At 36.5% G+C, this 19,429-nt stretch overlaps 1 protein-coding gene across 1 annotated transcript; it reads left to right on the forward strand.

Moving 5' to 3' along the window:
- Nucleotides 1–82: 82 nt before the first annotated feature.
- Nucleotides 83–18,920, forward strand: LOC123784996 (membrane-spanning 4-domains subfamily A member 5). Its single transcript, XM_045786528.2, has 5 exons — nt 83–235; nt 3,921–4,049; nt 6,392–6,448; nt 7,426–7,578; nt 18,825–18,920. The coding sequence occupies exons 1-5, from the start codon at nt 83–85 to the stop codon at nt 18,918–18,920; spliced, it is 588 nt and encodes a 195-aa protein (XP_045642484.1).
- The last annotated feature ends 509 nt before the right edge of the window (nt 18,921–19,429 follow it).

Raw genomic sequence — 19,429 nt, forward strand, 5'->3', positions numbered from 1 at the left:
CTTGGTACAGAAGAAGAACATGGTCTAGACTTAAGTACCACCAAGAATATTTTTTTCATTTCAAAATATCAACTGTGCCATCATGGATTCAAACACTGCACACAATCCTGTGTTTCTGCTATTTCCTCCAGAAATCACTATTCCTGACTTGCAGTCAACAGACCTCACAGCCACAACCTATGATACGAGTGGCCCTTTTCCAAAATTACTTGCTACAAAAATGAAAATCTTAGGGGTAAGTCAGATTTGCCCCAATGTATACTCAACTGAGGTGTGTTATGGACTGTTTGTGTTCCTCACAATTCATAGTTGAAACCATAATTCCAGTGTAATGGTGTTTGGAGGTGGGTCTTTTGGGGGGTAATTAGTTCATGATGGTAAAGCCCTCGTGAATGGGACTAGTGTCCTTATAAGAAGAGGTCAGAGAGGTAGTTAGCTCTCTTTCCACCATGTGAAGTTACAAAAGAGAAGCTGGTGGTCTGCAACTCAGAAGGGGTCTACACAAGAACCCAACCATGCTGGCACTCTGATCTCAAAATTTCAGTCTCCAGAATCATGAGAAATAAATTTCTATTGTTTATAAGCCACCCAGTCTATGAACCATGGGCTTAATTAGCCACCCCCAGTATGGTTTTATAGATTCTATAACTTTGCAATAGAAGCTGAATTAAGATAAGGGGTGGGGGGAGAAGAAGAGGGAAAGAAATATCTGGCAGCACAATGTTTCAAGGTAGGAGCTAATTCCAACTTTTATTTCCGTCCAATTCAGGAAGCATATGTCATATTTCTAAACCAATTATGTACAAGGTTCTATGGAGAGGAAGATATAAAATGAATAAGCCAAAATCTTTGGGCTCTTGAAGGCTGAGGTTAAAGTAAAAATCTCCAAATTGACCACCTAGGAGTTTTTTCCTAGTCAAGTTCAGAGAAAGAGAAAATCAAGTAGAAGTCAATTGTTTAGATTTTATATCCTGGGTTACTGAGTTCTACAGTTTTACATTTTCCCAATCAAGACTCAGAATTCAGTTTCACAATATGATATGGTATTTTTATATCTGGGGCTTTTGCAGAAAATCTCCTTAATACCGTAAATGCTCATCTCTCCACCCACCTATCCATTTCATGAATATTAATTATTTTTTGTTTACCAATCTTCCTTTCAGAAAATGTGATTCAGTATGTTTAAGGCTGTGATAGTGTCTATATCTTCTAAATTTTTGTCGTTTCAATCCCAAGCCTTCAAGAATGGAAAATAGAAAGAAACTGACTTTTTTTCCAGGAAAAAAAAAAAAAAAGTAGAGAAAGATGGCCCTGACATGTAGATAAGGGCCATCAGTCTAAACTGCTTTAGCATCTATTCAAATATAATGGTACTGAAACTTCTGCTAAAGAGTTCAAATACTTTAATATGGATTGAACTATGTGCAAAAAACTATGTGAGACAATATGGGGGTTACAGAAATAAATACAACCTAGTTTCTCTCATTGAGGAGGATAAATACATGATTTAAAATCATAAAATAACAATATTAAATACCACATTTCAATGTAGCATCTAATAAGAGCCATAAATGGTTGGGGGTGAGGGGCAGGGGAACCCAGAGAGGGAACATTTACTTCTGTCTAAAAGCAATGGCACCACATTATGGCAAATTTGGCATTTAATCTGAATGCTGAAGAAGTGACAAAATTTTAGTAAGTAGTAATGAAAGGAGAGGAGGAAAGCAGAATATTCTGGATAGAGAAAGCATTGTGAACAAAGAGCTCAGGGTAGCATAGTTTGGGAATGGCAAAAGAGAGCTGGGAGCAAGCAAGTTAGACTTGAAAGACTAAAGGGGATTAAAAGACAAAAAAGAAAAAGAAAAAAGAAAGAAAAATCAGGATGGATAAATACACTGCAGTACATCCATACAAGGGAATGTTACTCAGTGCTCAAAACAAATAAGCCATCGAACCATGAAGAGACACGGAGTAATCTAAAATATGCATTGCTAAGTGAAAGAAGCCAACCCGTAAAGACAACAAACTATGATTCCAACTATGTGACATTCTGGAAAAGCCAAAATATGGAGACAAAGAGATCAGTGGTTGCCAGGGTATGGAGTAGAGAGGGAGGGAGGAATAGGTGGAGGACAGAGGATATTTAGAGCAGGAAAACTATTCTGCACAATACTATAATGGTGGATACATGTCATTACACATTTGTCAAAACCCACAGAATGTACAACACCAAGAGTGAAGCCTAACACAAACTACGGACTCTGGTTGACAATGATGTGTCAGTGTTGGTTCAATTGTAACAGATATACCACAATGATATGGGATATTGATAGTGCAATAGGGGAGGGAAAGAGAAAATAGATGGGAATTTTGTACTTTTCACTCAATTTTGCTGTGAACCTAAAACTGCCTTTATAAATAAAGCCTAAGGACGCCTGGGTGGCTCAGTCAGTTAAGTATCTGTCTGCCTTCAGCTCAGGTCATGATCCCAGAGTCCTGGGATCCAGCCCCGCATCGGGCTCCCTGTTCAGCAGGGAGTCTGCTTCTCTCACTCCTGCTCCCCCTGCTTGTGCTCTCTTTCTCTTTGTAAAATAAATAAATAAAATCTTAAAAAATATATAAAAATAAAGCTTATTAATTTAAATAAAATGGTAAGTATGTATGGTACATTTTGTTATGGATATTTTACCAACTTTTTTTTAATGTGAAAAATAGTATTTTGGGGAGAAAAAGAAACAACCAGGAAGGTAATTTGGAGACCTAATTGCCAAGCATCCTATATCCATCCCTACTTAGACTTTACAATATTGACAAGTAGCTTCCAATCTGTGAAATCAACAAAGCACCTAAGGAGTTTCATAAAATGTGTATACCAAGTCCCCAGGCCTTGTTCCAGAACTACCGAACAGCAATTGGGGGTGGGGGGAGTTGTGCAGGGGAACTGAAATCTGTATTTTGTAAACACTTCTCTGAATTTGATGGCCACCAGATTTGGAACCTTTGTTTCAAACAAACTGAGAGGAGTAACCAGATTGGTTCTGTTTTGTGATCTTTCTTCAGCACTGACATAACACTGGAATAGAGGAAAAGGAAGCTGGTGCTGAAAAGCCACTTAGAAAACAATTTTAATAGTTTAGACGGATGGGTAGTGGCTATTCAGTTAAACTTACTCAAATTGACTTGGACTTGAGGAAAAGGCTATCCTTTGCAACTCACCTATTTAAAGGTCATAGTGGCCATGGGAGTGAATGAGAGGACTCAGAGAAGGCAGACGGAGAGTAAGAGGGCAGAGAACATAACACTCACACATGGTACACCCTCCATGCTTTACGTCATTCTCACCAATCTTCCCTAACAATCGTCAAACCATTGCTTTACCTTTTTCACTATTTGTTTAATTTTTTTAGGAATCTCCACACTGTTTTCCATAGTGATACATCCCCACTAACAGTGCACCCCATCCTCACCAGCATTTGCTATCATGTCTTTTTGATGATAGCCATTTTAACAGATGTGAGGTCCTATTGCTTCGTGGTTTTGATTTGCATTTCCCTGCTGCTTGGAGAGTTTGACATGGACCTCTCAGTCTAACCTGGAGATTCTATTCAGTAAGTATAGGATATAGGATATAGGGCCTGAAAGTCTGCATCTCTAACTCTCAGGTGATCCTAATGTTGCCAATCCACAGGCTACATTTTCCAGAGCACTGATTTAGATCATTTTACCTGTTACCAAATGTCAGATAAAGGGATCAAGAAAACACCTGGGAGCATCATAAAGGGGCTTCTACTATCCTTCCCCTATTTCTAAAAGAAGGTAATCACCAAATCCTTCTCACCAAAAGAAGATGGTGTATATTTTTGAAAAGGAAACCTACCATTTTGCTTTTTCCTTACCATGACTTTTTCCTCTATTTATAGGCTATGCAGATCCTGTTTGGAGTGATGAACTTTTCTTTTGGAGTTGTTTTCCTTTTCACCCTTGAAAATCCATACCCAAGGTACCCCTTTATATTTGTTTCAGGATATCCATTCTGGAGCTCCGTTTTGGTGAGTACAGTCAATTGAGTTCAATTTGAAGCCATGCTAACAGGGACACTAGGGAATTCTTAATTACAAAACGAGCTGCATTCAGTTGCAAGATATGCTTTGAAAAGATAAAATAAAAATCAACTTTGTTGAAATTATTAATTCATCAGAGTTACTGATGTTCCATCATTGGGTCCTGAAGCTCCTTTGGGAATATGTCCTTGGGTCTTGAAGTGATTTGTCCATTCATTCAAAATGAGTTACTATTATAAGCCGGATACACAGAGGAAGGCAATGAGGATCCAAAGGTTAATAATACATGGACTCTCACTATGAAAGACAGTATGAAGTTTCCTCAAAAAATTAAAACAACTGTATGATCCAGCAATTCCACTTCCGGGAATATATCCAAAGGAAATGAAAACCTTATGTCTGCGCCCTATATCTGCACCTCCATGTTCACAGCAGCATTTGTCATAAAAGTCAGGGCATGTTAACAACCTAAGTGTCCATCAAGAGATGAATGGATGATAAAGTGTATATATATATATACGTGTGTGTGTGTGTGTGTGTGTGTGTGTGTGTGTGTGTATGCAGCCATAAAAAAACAAGGAAATCCTGCCACTTGCAACAACATAGTTACCTTGAGGGCATTATGTTAAGTGAAATAAGTCAGACAGGGAAAGACAAATACTGTATGATCTCACTGATATTTAGAATTTTTAAAAATTCATAGAAAAAGAGCTCAGATTTAACGTTACCAGGGGCAGAGAGTGAGGAGAAAGGGGATGGAGGGTGGTGGTCAAAAGGCACAATCTTCCAGTAATAAGATAAATAAGTACTAGGGATTCAATGTACAACAGGATGACTCAGTTAACACTGCTGCGTGATATCTATGAAATTTTTTAAGAGAGTCAATTTTAAGAGAGTCTCATCACAAAGAAAAACATTCTTTTTCTTTCTTTTTCCTTTTCTTGGGGGGGGTCATATCTATATGAAATAATTGATGGGAAGTAAAGTTATTATAATTATTTCACATATATACAAGGTAGATACATAAATCATTATGCATACGCCCTAAACTTATACAGTACTCTATGTCAATTACATCTCAATAAACCTGGGGGAAAATAAACAAACAAAAATAATAATACTTGAGCCCTTCCTTCAAAGGGCTCTCAGTTTAGCAAGACGAAAACATGTAAACAGGTCATTTCAAGGTAATGTGATAAATGATATCACACAGGTGTAGAAAGTGGTTGTGTAAGCAGAGATGAAAGGTCAGTTTACTCTTTAGAGAAGTTAAGAAACAGGAAGGCTTCTCAGATGTACCTTTGAGCTACACAGAGGCATTTACTTAATTACATTCAATAAACATTATTTTAGCACCAAGTTTAGGGCCAGAGAATGGATGGTGTGTGGGAATTCAGGGAAAAGGCAGTTCTTGGTCTCAAGGTCTCTCAAGGAGAGAATCAGATCATCACCATATTGTGTGATGAGTGGTGACAAACACAGGAATTGCCTCTACAGGAAAGGCTCCTACAAAAAGGAGGGGAAGATGTCCAGAGACACTCCAGCTTAGCTAAATTTTAAAGGATGGGTGGTTAATCAGGATGAGCGCATACACAGAGGAAGGGCGGGGGAATGGTGGAGAGTGGGGAATGGTTGAGCATAAGGGGTAGGACTATCTTGCTGCATGCCAAGGGAGAACCATGAACAAAAGGCTCAAGGTATGGGAGAACACTTCCTATCCTGAGAACTGTAAGAGTGAGGGTGAAGAGATGAGGCTGAAGAAATACCAGGCAGTGGAATGGAAACTTAAAAATGCATCTGCTGTAGTCCAATTTGGAGTTTCTATCAGATAATGATGCTACCACATATGACTCACCTCCATGAAAATTCTTGGGATTTTTTTTTTCATTAGAATGCCCAGCATATTAGCTGGCAGAGCACTCTGGACTGCAAATGGGTAGCAAGGATGTTTCTTATAAGAATGACAGAATCTGATTTTATTGCTTGTGAACCGATTTGACACCAGTGTGGCATGATATCAAAGCTCAGTCCACAATAGCTATAAGAGGAAGGTGGATGAGAAAACTAAAGCCCAGTAAAGCTTAAAAAAAAAAAGAAAAATCTCATGTTCGAATAGACAGTTAAGGCTAAAGCTTATTCCTAGTTCAGTATTTTGTCCACTACTCACTTGTGGACAATCTTATCAGGCATCTCACCCTGCTCACTGCTCCGAGGATCGTGTGAACGAGGAAGGAAGGCATGTGTACAAAACACATAGAAGTCTATTCTCTGATAACTCTTCAACATCAGCTAAGCAAGCCCATCACTAAAATATTTATTCTTTTTAATAGTTCATTAATTCTGGAGCCTTCCTAGTTGCACTGGAAAGAAAGACCACAAAAACTCTGGTGAGTTACATTTTCCCCTTCACTAAAAATTAATAACTTTGAAATAATTAATTCTAGCCTTGAAAATGAATTTGGAAAATCATTAACCCACTATAATTTCACAAACTGTCAAGTACTGATACCAATCAACGGCATTGGTCTTTTGTCCATAGAATCATAAAACACTAGTGTCAGAAGAGTTTTCTAGGTTATCCGGTTTCTTATTTTACATATGAAAACACTGAGGCATAGAATGAGAGCCAAGTTGCTAAGCCAAATGGTAAAATGGGTCCCAGTACTCCAGGAACTCCTTCATTCATTTTTTCTGTCATGCCAGACACTTTGAAAGGCATTAGTTTGACTCCCATGATAGGCTCACTGTGAAGACAACCTAATTAAAAAATAAATAAATAAATAAAATAAACCTTATAAGCAGAAGTTCAAAATAAATAATACAGTGTTAATGAATGCAAAAGTTTAACTTACAGATAAATTATAAGGAGAATATTTTTACTTTTCTCAAAGAATCAAAAATATGAGATATCAATTAACAAGCCAGTAAATTATTTCCAACACAGAACTTCTCCTGCAGGTTTGAAGTTTTAGGAAGAAATAAGAATTGCAAAGAAATACAATGTTTAGTTAAACAGAGTCATAAAACAAAAATGTAAATAGGTCATGACTTCTACCAGAGCATCAAAGTGCAGTGCAATGTGGCCAAGCTTACGTACCTCTTTCGTTCAGTGTGCACCACTGCCCCCAACTAAATGGAAGTTAACTTAGGTACAGATTGTGGGGGATGGAAGGGTTATTAAAAGTTCACTGTATTCCCTCATTCTCTGGCTGAGAGCCTGAAGCCCGAAAGGACGAAGTGCCTCGCATATGATCACACAGCTGTATTGTGGCATTGCAATGCTGTGACTAGAACCCTCCCTCCAGTCTTCCCCACCATTGCTTTTTGTCTGTAGACTCAGTGTTACGGTCTTCATCTCTTTCAGGTGAAGCTGAGCCGAATAATGAATTCTCTTAGTGCCCTGGCAGCAACAGCTGGAACCATTCTCCTCACATTTGGTCTCGTTCTAGATCAACACTTCTTTTGTGGCTACGCTGAAACGATTAGTCAGTGTCAGGCTGTTGCCACCCTATTCATTGTAAGTATGCAGCATTTTTATGGCTAGGAGTAATGGGTGTAATCATAAAGATTTATTGGCATCCAATCAGCAAAATCCAAATAATGTTGTGGACACATGTATTTTCTTTTATTTACAAACATTTATAGAAATCATAATATCTGATAGGTTATACCAGGCATTGTGGAATAGAGAAATAAACACAATACAACTCCCACTTTCAAGAATTCATAGATGAGTAGAGAAGATAAAACATGTACACCAATGAGTATAATATAAAAGGTAGAGTGATACAGGAAGTAAAATGCAGGTATCACAGTATGATGGTAATTCTTAGTCCCAGATATGCTTTAGAGTCGTAAGTGGAATGTTTTTATGGTTTTGGTTTTGGCTTTAATATTTAGACTGGACTTCTGATAAAACATGGTATATACTGAAAACAGGCACTTATTTCTGCTCTTTCCAAAACACCACTAATATTAGTTCAAGGGAATGTAAAAGATGTAAATCTACATGGAGAGAAAAAAACAGCCAACAAGACCCATCAGAATTTGTCGAGAAAGCTGGAAAGTAATCAATCACCTACAGAAAAGGGAGTCCTCATAGAAGTAAAGTATCAAAGTTGCAGGAGCAGATATTCTTCCTCATCTTTCTCCTGTACTTAGAAGGAAAACATCTTGTCTTTCACCATTAAGCAGGATGTCGGCTAAGGTTTTTCAGATGGACTTGATCAGGCTGAAGAAGTTTTTTCTCCCCCTAGTTTGTTGAACATATTTACCATGTGTGTTGAACTTAGTGAAATGCTTTTTCTGTATCAACTGAGATGATCATGTGGTTTTTGTCCTTTATTCTATTGTTACGGTGCATTGCACTGATTGACTTTTCTATCTTAAATAAACCTCACATTCTGGGGATAAATCACACTCAGTCATGCTGTATAATTCTTTTTAAATGTTGTTGGATTCAATTTTCTAGTACTTTAAGATTTTTGCATCTTTATTTATAAGGGATATTGGACTATACTCTTCTTGTGGTGTCTTTGTTTTTTGTGTCTGGTTAATATTGGCATTATAGAATGAGTTGGAAAATATCGCTTCCTTTTATACTTTCTGGTAAATTTTGAGAAAAGCTATGTTGAATTTTCCATAAACATCTGGAAGACTTCACTGGTAAAGTCTCCTAGGTCTGAGCTTTTCTTTGTGGGAAGTTTTTTTAAGTTACCTGTTATCAGTTTATTTAGATTTCCTATTTCTTCTTGGATCAGTTTCAGGAGTTGTCCCTTATTGTCAGTATAAGTGAATGAAGGAACATGACAATACTGATTTTCAAGAAGGCTGTCTTGGTAGTGCTGTGTTAGTAGAGTTGTCTACCAATAATCTAGAACCTTGAATTAGCATAGAGGAGATAAAATAGCCAAGAGTATAAGCCCATCACCATCAATGGCACTGGTCATTTTGAGTGAGAGTAGTTTTGTTCCAGTCACCTTGAGTGGAAGCAATCTAATTCCTAATTCTGAGGGGCTTGGGCTACCTGTGTATTAGCTGTCCTATCTTTTAGACCACCTACTTTTGTAAAGTTTCTAGAGGACTACAGCTTAATGTCTGTAATAAGTGTGGTAGTGGTGATTTTAGTAAGATCTTATTCAACAAGGCTCAAGTGTACTCTTTCCCTGATGATATTTCCAAAATAACCAATCACCTGCCTAAGGTCACAAAGAATGATTAATTAGATGTCTGGCAAGGAAAAGTAGTCCACGTCTGTTAGTGGAAAAAACTGACAAATTTATTATATAATCACAGTTATCAGAATGAAAGTCAAATCATTCAGTGAAATATAATACAGAAATAATTTTGGAGAATTTAGTCAATGATTACCAGGAAATAAGAAGATAATAGGGACAGTGAAGGCCTTGGAATATCCACCTCTGCTTGCTGACACAAGAAATCAGCAGCCTCCGACAGGTGGAAAATGTGAAGTCTCTCTCCTACAGCCAATTTCCTACATATAGACAAGACTGGAGAAGGTTCTTAAAAGATTTTAATGAGTAATCCAAGACAATAGGTCCTAGAAAGGATATTGGTCAAAGAGACACCTCACTTATTAGTCCTGGTTGGCTGGCTAACAAGACATAACTCCTTTCCTAGGATTTATTCTTATAGATACACAAAAATATAGATAAGAGGCAGATAGACAAGATGGGTAATGTGGCAAAGCTTTGGCAGACTATCTTTTTCTTCACCCCCACCCCACTAAGGGAAAAGAAAACAAGAAGAGATGTGCAGGGATAATGAAAAAGTCCTGGGAAACCTGATTCCTAGGACAAATAAAATAAACCCTACCCAGTAAAAAGTGCTAGACTCACCTCATCAACATAGATGTGCAAACCCTGGACAGGGTTGCTCACAGGCAGTCAGTGGAATAGGCACTAAATGAGTCAAAGGACCAGAACGATAATCATGAGGGGTCTGACTAGACATCTCTGGGGCCTCTGTGACTGTCTAGCACCTTCAAAGACCACCAGGAAAATCAATGACGGTTAAAGGCTGAATTTATTAAATCTGCTAATCGAGGGGGAGCATAGCATCTCAGACATAATAGAGGAAAACAGAAAAGGGCATTTATAGGATTTCATCAGCTGGAAGAGTCATAAGGTAATTTTAGGGGAGAATAATAGTAGTCTGGAAAGGAAGTGGTTAGATTTGCAAACTTGAAGAGTTGCAGAGACAGTCAATGGTCTAATTCTTGGAAAACATGAATTCACATGGAATTACCATTAAAACATCTCTCTGTGGCCCTATTTTGAACATAAAGCTCTGAGACATCTTATGTTAAAACCTTGAACTTAGCTATTTGGTCTTGCATATCATGCTTTGGTACACTTCACCAATTTGCTGAGTCAAAGTACAATTAATTTTCAAATCATGGTTTCTTTTCATTATCAATTCTCAGTAATCTTAACTAAAACTAAGACAAAAACTAAAAACTATGAAAAGTACCAAAAGGAAAAAGTAGAAGGAACTGGACTGATACCTACCTTCTCAAAAGCAACAATAAAAGTCAAAAGACTGAACAATATCTCCAGTGTTCTGAAAAAAATAACTGCCAGCAAATAACCTATCATTCACTACCCATTATTGTGAGATATATCACACACAATGGAATATTACTCAGCCATAAAAAGAATGAAATCTTGTCATTTTCAATGACATGGATGAAGCTAGAGTGTACTATGCTAAGTGAAATAAGTCAAAGAAAGACAAATATACGATTTCACTCATATGTGGAATTTAAGAAACAAAACAAATGAACAAAGGGAGGAAGATAAAGAGAGAGTCAATCCAGGAAACAGACTCCTAACTATAGAGAGAAAACTGACAGTTGCTGGAGGGAGGTGAGTGGGAGATGGACTAGGTGGGTGATGGGGATTAAGGAGGGCACTTGTGATGAGCACTGGGTGTTATATGTAAGTGATGAATCACTGAATTCTACTACTGAAACCAATATTACACTATATGTTAACTAACTAGAATTTAAATAAAAACTTGAAACAGAAAAAAAGAAGAAAAAAAATCTTAGAAGAATGAAGTGAAATGAAAAATTTTTAGGGATACAAAAATTGAGCTTGCCTCCTGCAACCAGGATTAAAGGAATAAAGAATGAACTCTAAATAGAAAGAAAATGATAGCACAATGATATGCAAGAAGGAATGAAGAACAAAGAATGTGATAAATGTGTGGACAAATACAAATGAATACTGCCAGTGTAATGCAGTAATAATAATATATATTGAGATTAAAAAAGTATTTAAAATACCAATCAGCATTAACATATAAGTAGAGAAGGGAGCAAATGGTGTTTTTGTTATTGGTGTTTGCTAAGGACATGAGTTTTCCTTGAGAAGAGGGTGAAAGTTTGAAGAACTTTTAGACTTTGATATGTTTTAATACTTAATGGTATCATCAAAAGTAAAAAACTAGAAGTAATAGGTATTAGTCTATTATACCCAACAACAAAGAATACACAGTTTTGTAACACATACTAACAAAAGATGACTATATATTGGTAAATACAACAATTTTGGATTAATACCAAAGGCTGAAGTCCTAGTGTATGTCCTATGCAATAAAACAATAAACAATGATAAAAATAATTTCAACCTGCATGGTTGGATACTAAGAAGTAGGCTTCAAAGTCATTATTGGATTAGGGAAGAAATCATAATATGAATCCAAAGATGTTCTGAGATGAAGCTCAAAAACTTGAGGGCAAAGGTAAAGCAATACTTTTAAGGCAATTCATAGCTTGGAAATGTGGATACTATAAAATATGAAACTTTGAAAAATAATGGCCCAAATATTAATCTCAGGGATTAAAGGAGAAAAAATTGGCCCAAAGAAAGAAGAACAAAGCAATTAATATATAATGACAAGAAATTAGTAAATTAGTAAAAAAAAAAAAAAATCATGCACATATTAGAAAGGATCAAAATAGCCAATGAATGGTTTACTGAAAATACTAGTAAAATACACAAATCCTTTTTTTCTGTTATGACAGAATAATTTATATCAGAGCATCTCTCTAGTGAAAACCACCTTTTATTAAAAGCTTATTAAAATAACAAAAACCTTCCATTTGAACAAACATGAAAGAAACCGTGGCAGCCAGGATTTAAAGTGCAAGGATCCTGTGAGAGTTGTACACGTTGAATGAATAAACCCAAAATTCTCCATCGCTTTCCTCCACAAGTTATTTGCTGATACCTAAGATATGTAGGATGCAAAGCTCAGAAGCCAAGCTGATAGGAAGCTAAGAGGCTAAAAGGCCAAGAAGAGATTTCAGCAGTCATGCAGTACTGTGGACACACATTGTTCAGAGCCCACCAAGAGGGGTAGTGGAGTCTGGTAAACACCCCAAAATTTCACTTCTGAAGAAAGACTACACCCTAGAACTAAGCACAAAGGACACAGACCAGCCTCACAAAACTGAAATTCATCCTTGAATTATTGTGATCATGGTAACCTTCCCCTAATCTGTCTCATGGAAGAAAATTAACTCATCCCCAGAGGAAGATAACATAATTTAGAATTTCCACCATTTTTTGCATACTACATTTATTATTAAGTGTAAAACAAAACAAACAAAAAAAAAACTAGTCATACCAGAAGATAGGACTGAACATCTGAAAAACAAAAACAAAATTATCAGGGTGCCTGGGTGGCTCAGTCGGTTAAGTGTCTGCCTTTGGCTCAGGTCATGATCTCAGGGTCCTGGGATCGAGCTCCACATTGGGCTCTGTACTCAGCCGGGAGTCTGCTTCAGGATTCTCTCTTTCCTTCTCTCTCTGCCCCTTCCCCCACTCTCTCTCTCTCTCACTCTCTAAGATAGATAAATAAATCTTTAAAAAAAAATAATCAATGATAGAAACCACCCAGAGGTGACCCATATGGTAGGGTCATCAGATATAAACTTGGCAATAAACATGGCTGTTATGTCCAAGAGAGAAGAGAACAAGTCGGAGAATATTACAGGAGATGACACCTATTAGAAAGAAGTCATTGGAATTTAAAGAACTGAAAGCTATGGTAACTGAAACTAAGCACTCAGCAGATGGGGCGAACAGCATATTAGACACATCAGAAGCGCACAGGAAGAGAATCAGTGTAAAATATGAAGGCTAATGCCTGGAGAGAGGAAAATGATATAAAATATTAAAAAGAATAAACTTAGGGGACATATAGAGCAGAACAGAAAAATGTGCCTTATATACAACTGAAGAACCACAAGAGAGAAAATGAAAATGTAGCACAGGACTAATGCTTACAGAGAGAATGGCTGATGATTTTGTAAAGGAATCAAAGAGAAGACATGTATTGCATGGTGCACTGGGTGTTATACCCAAGTAATGAATCATGGAACATTACATCAAAAACTAGGGGTGTACTGTAAGGGGACTAACATAACATAATAAAAAAGATATAAATAGAAAAGAAAGAAGATTATCCTCATAATTCAATAAAGTGATAAAGGAGACTATCAAGAAAATGAGGAAAAAAAAGAGAAGACATGAACCACAAACAGGAAAATACGAGGAAAACTACATAAAGCACAAGGTACTCAAATTTCTGGGGGGAAAAAGTCTAAACAGCAAAACCTAAACCGAAGCTGGGGGTGGGGTTGGGGGTGGGCGTGAGTACACTACATTCAAAGAAACAAAGGTAAACTTTCAACTGACTTTTCATCTGGAGCTCTGACAGAGGCCAGAAAACAGTGGAATGATGTTTTAAACTGCCAAAATTCCAGAATTCTGTGTCCGGTGACAATGTTCTTCAAAAGTAAAGTTGAAGTAAAGATATCAGACTAACAAAAACTGAAAACAATTGGTATTGGCAAATTAGTCCTGAACACAGTAATTACTAGTAAGAATACTGAACCAGGAATCAAACCTCCCAAAAGAGAAAAGTCCAGAACCAGATGGCTTCACTGGTGAATTCAACTAGGAACTTAGAGAAGAATTAACACCAATCCTTAAACTCTTAAAAAAAAGAGAAAGAGAGAGAGAGAGAGAGAGAAAAGAAGGATCCAAATTCAATTTTTAAGCCCAGGATTAACTACACCAAAACCAGACAACTACACTACAAGAAAAGAAAATTGCAAGCCAACATCCCTGATGAACACAGATGCAAAAATCCTCAACACATTGTTAGCAAACTGAATTCAATAGTATATTAAAAGTCTCATACACTATTATCAAGTGGTATTTATTCCAGATGCAAGGATAGTTCAACATACACAAATCAATAAATGTGATATACCACATTAACACAATGAAGGATGAAAATCAAATAACCATCTCAATAGATGTAGAAAAAGAATCTGACAAAATTCAATATGAAAAATTTTAAATTCTCAACACACTGAGATAAAGGAGCATACCTCAACATAATAAAGGCCATATATGACAAACCCATAGCTAATATGATACTAAACAGTGAAAAGCCAAAAGCTTTTCCTCTAAAATCAGGAACAAGACAAGGATGCCTAGTCTCATAATCTCTATTCAACATAGTACAAGAAGTCCTAGCCAGAACAACTGGCGGAAGAAAGAAAGAAAAGGGAAGGGAAGAGAAGAGAACAAAGAAAAAGCATCCAAATCAGAAAGGAAGAAGCAGAAATATCTCTGTTTTCAGAGGACATATTATACCTAAAAAGCCCTAAAGACTCCACCAAAAAACTAGTAGAACTAATAAATCCAATAAGATTGAGGGTATATAAAAATCAATATACAAAAATCATTGCCTTTCTATATACTAATAAAGAGCTATGAGAAAGAAATTAAGAAAACAATCACATTTGCAATTGTACCAAAAAAGATAAAGTATCTGGAAATAAATTTAATCAAGGAGGTGAAAGATCTGTACACTGAAAACTTTAAGATATTGATGAAAGAATTGAAGACACAAATAAATGGGAAGATATCCCCTGTTCACGATTGGAAGGATTAATAGTGTTAAAATGTCCATATTGCCCAAAGCAATATACAGATTTAATGCAATCCCCATCAAAATGCCAAGGACATTTCTCTCAGAAATAGAAAACAGTCCTAAAATTTTATGGAACCATAAAAGACCCCAAATAGCACCAGCAATCTTGAGAAAGAAAGAAAAACAAAGCTGAAGCCATCACATTTCCTGATTTTCAAACTACACTACAAAGCTATGGTTATCAAAATAGCGTGGTATTAGTATACAAATAGACACACAGATCAGTGGAACGAGTAGAGAGTCCAGAAATAAGCCCATGCATATATGGTCAATTAATTTACAAGAAAGGAGCCAAGAATATATGACAGGGAAAGGACAGTCTCTTCAATAAATGGTATTAGGAAAATTAAACAGCCACATACAAAGAAATGAAACTAGACTACCATCTTACACCATACAAAAAATCAATTCAAAATAGATTAAAGACTTGAATGTAAGACTAAAACCATAAAACTCCCAGAAGAAAACATAGGTAGCAAACTATTTGATATCTGTCCTGGCAATGATTTCTTGGATTTGACACCCAAAGCAAAAGCAAAATAAACAAGTGGGGCTACATCAAACTTGAAAAAGCTTCTGCACAACAAAGGAAATCATCAATTAAAATGAAAATGAAGCCTATGGAATAGGAAAAAATTTTACAAATCACATATCTAATAAGCAAAATATATAAAAAATTTGTACAACTCAATAGCCAAAAAAAAAAAACCCAATTAAAAAATGGGGAGAGGATCTGAATAGACATTTTTCTAAAGAAGACGTAACAGATGGCTAACAGGTACATGGAAAGATGCTCAGTATCATGAGTCATCAAGAAAATGCAAATCACAACCACAATGAAATACCACCTCACATCTGTTAGAAGGTTATTATGAATAACAAGTGTTGGTGAGGTGGTGGAGGAAAGGGAACCCTTGTGCACTAGTGGTGGGAATGAAAATTGGTGCAGCCACTATGGAAACCAATATGGAGGGTCCTCAAAAAATTAAAAAGAAAACTACTATATAATCCAGCAATTCCACTTCTATTTATCAGAAAGAAAAGAAAACACTAACTCAAAAAGATATGAACTTCTTCATATTCATTGCAGCATTATTTACAATAGCCAAAACATGGAAACATCAATGGATGTATATGTGGTACATTTACAATGGAATATTATTCAACAACAAGAAAGAAGGAAATCCTACCATTTGCAACAACGTGAATGGACTTTGAAGATACTATGCTAAATTAGATCTCCATCTGACTAGATGTAGGAAAACAAATACTGTACAATATAACTTACATGTGGAATCTTAAAAAGCCATATTTATAAAAACAGAGTGGAATGGTTGTTACCAGGGGCTGTGGGGTGGAGAATTTGGACAGATGTTTGTCAAAGAGTACAAACTTCCAATTAGAAGATGAAAAAGTTCTGGAGATAAAATGCACAGCATTGTACTTATTGTTAACAATATTGTATTATATACTTCAATGTCGCAAAGAGATTAGATCTTAAATTGTTCCCATTACAAAAAGTGAAATGATGATTATGTGACATGAGAGAAGTGTTAGTTAATGCCACAATGGTAATCACATTGCAACATATAAATGCTTCAGATCAACACACTGAATGCAAACTTACACAATGTTATATGTCAATTATATCTCCATTAAAAAAAAAGGGAAAGGCAAGGAACAGAATGGGAGATAATCTCCTCAATGCATATATCTGACTGGAGACCCATATCCAGAATATATTAAGCACTTCCAAATATCAATAATAAAAAGACCAAAAAAATGAGTAGGACTTGAACAAGCACTTCACAATAAAAGATATGCCAACAGTCAGTAAGCATGTACAAATGTGCTCAACATTATTAGTTACCAGAGAAATGCAAATTCAAAATCACAATGTTCATATGCACACCAGTATGACTTTAATGAAAAGGACTGGCAAAACCAAATGATGGCAGGAATGTGAAGCAAATGGAATTCTTATACATTTTTGGTGGGAATGTAAAATGGCTCAACCACATTGGAAAACTATTTGGTAGTTTCTATTAAAATTAACCAGGCGTATTTTACGTGTCAGCAATATATACAAGACTGTTTACATAAAACCTATTCATAACTTAAAAACTAGAAACAATTCAAATGCCTATCAACAACAGAGTGGCTAGAGAAACTGATTATTCAAACAACAGAATACTACTTAGCAACAAGAAAGAAACAGACTACTGATACATGCAACAGCATGCATGAATCTCAGTCCATTATACTGAACAAACAAATTCACATACAAAAACGAACAGGCAAAGTTATTAAATGGTGTTAGAAATCAGAATAGTGGTTGCCTCTAGATGGAGTCGGGGGACTGACTGGGAAGGGTCACAAGTGAACTTACTGGGGTGATGGGAGTGTATAATATATGTTGATTTGGAATCAAAAAAGGGTAAAATATATATTTACATATTAAAATCTGGTATGGTAAAAGAAGTGGAAAATATTTTTAAAGCAGATAACAGCAGTTTCAATGTTTTTACATACAAAAAGTCAAGAACACAATGTAAAAAAATGGACAAGAATATGAGGAAGGAATTTACAAAAATGCAAATGTGGTGGCCAAATATATTCACAGCAATGCTCGAATTCACTCGTAGCCAGGGAAATGCCAATTAAGTTAATAGTGGACTAAAATACATCCACTAGATTGGCAAAAATTAAAGTTATAAAAATTATCACAGGTAGGGAAATGGCGAAAAGGATGTTCCTGAGTATCCGTGGCAGAAATCTGAAATGTTACTACCATTTTGGAAAGCAAGGAGGCATTTATTTCAATGAAAGATACCACGGTAGCTCTCTCCATGGCAATTAGACACCTACATATAAGGGCACGTGTACAAGAACGCTTATTGAAGCATTGTATTCAGAGCTTTAAGAGTGAACAAACACAATAGAAGAGGAGGAAAAGGAAATAAATGATTTCCACTGTCACTACAGAATAAATGAATTACGGCAACTATACCATGAGATATTATCATGTGGCCATTAAAAACCATGTGACTCTAAAATAAACAATATTTAGACCTATGCTTAAAACATGTAGATAGATACAGTTGCAGAACAGAATGTTAACCATATCGACCTTCACAAACTTTCACTGGCAAAACACTTGTGTGTCCAGCCTCTGGGCTCCTCACAAGGTGTGTATCCCGTTCCTGCTCTCTGTTGCCAAGCTACAAAGCGTTTGAAAATGGTCTCTAGGGGTGATACAATGAACAGGAGATGGTACTATTTGCCAATGCTTTCTTTTTCTACATGTTCCTCTTTTGTCTGTGCCCTTAGGGTTTTTCCCCTCTTTTTCTTTCCTTTTCTATTTGCTTCTATTTTTTTTCCTATTTCTTAACCTTTCTTTCTCCTTCAACACACCATGTTTTGACATTATTTCTTTGTATTGTATATACTTATGAAATGGAGCATATCCGGCATATGATATAGAAAGTGGATTGTTTTGTATGACTTTCTCTGAGAAAATACTGTGCTGTCCCTTGCCGTGCTGTGCTTTCCTGTGCTGAAACAGCTGTACGCTCTCATGATCCTCCACTATTTTACTTCCTGAGCATCAGACACACTTGAGACATGTGGGACAGCTTTTCTTAACTGGGCATTGCTACCTCATTGGTATCAGAAAAACCATTATTGTGCTAATACCATGATTCTTTTTTTTTTCTTCTGTTACAGGGAATTTTGATTATGTTGATGGCCTTCAGCATTATTGAATTATTCATCTCTCTGTCTTTCTCAGTTTTGAGGAAACCCTTTTATTGTTGTGACTAATGGTGCTGAATATCACCGTGGGAATAAAGATGTGTTATAATATCATCAAGAGGTGAATTATGTTTGTGAGAAAAAGCCAGAAGGAACACAGGATCTTAAGGCTGGCAACTGTCGGAAGTAAAGGGGAGTGACTTAAGGGAGTGGGGACTGGGAACATTTTGGCTAATAAAACACATCCTGCATCTTTGCAATGCCATCTCTTCCTCTCCCCAAATCACATGATCATCTTGATGCCACCTCCTCTGTTAGTCATGCATTCACTGAACCGAAGGACAGCAATGTAGTGTTGAAACTGTACAAAGAAATGACCCAAAGCCCACGGTGTGGAGTGACCAGGTCTACGACATCTCCTGGTCATTTCTCCAAAAGGCTACCTCGTGGCTCCTTCTCCATGGTTGTGTGGAAAAAATGAGTTGGTTGGAAGAATGGCTTGGCCCACAGAGTTTGCATTGATACTGCAAGATCATCAATGTTAGCCGCTCATAACAATTAGAATAGTAACAAGGAGG

This window comes from Ursus americanus, chromosome 24 (genome assembly GCF_024610735.1).
Source record: "Ursus americanus isolate L20-20 chromosome 24, mUrsAme1.1.p, whole genome shotgun sequence".
Taxonomy (NCBI): Eukaryota; Metazoa; Chordata; class Mammalia; order Carnivora; family Ursidae; genus Ursus; species Ursus americanus.

Bases quoted from the DNA above. Each gene is read 5' to 3' on its own strand.
- LOC123784996 (XM_045786528.2), top strand. From the start codon at position 83: ATGGATTCAAACACTGCACACAATCCTGTGTTTCTGCTATTTCCTCCA. The intron at 236-3,920 runs GTAAGTCAGATT...CTCTATTTATAG, and splicing joins CAAAAATGAAAATCTTAGGG to GCTATGCAGATCCTGTTTGG. The intron at 7,579-18,824 runs GTAAGTATGCAG...CTTCTGTTACAG, and splicing joins CTGTTGCCACCCTATTCATT to GGAATTTTGATTATGTTGAT.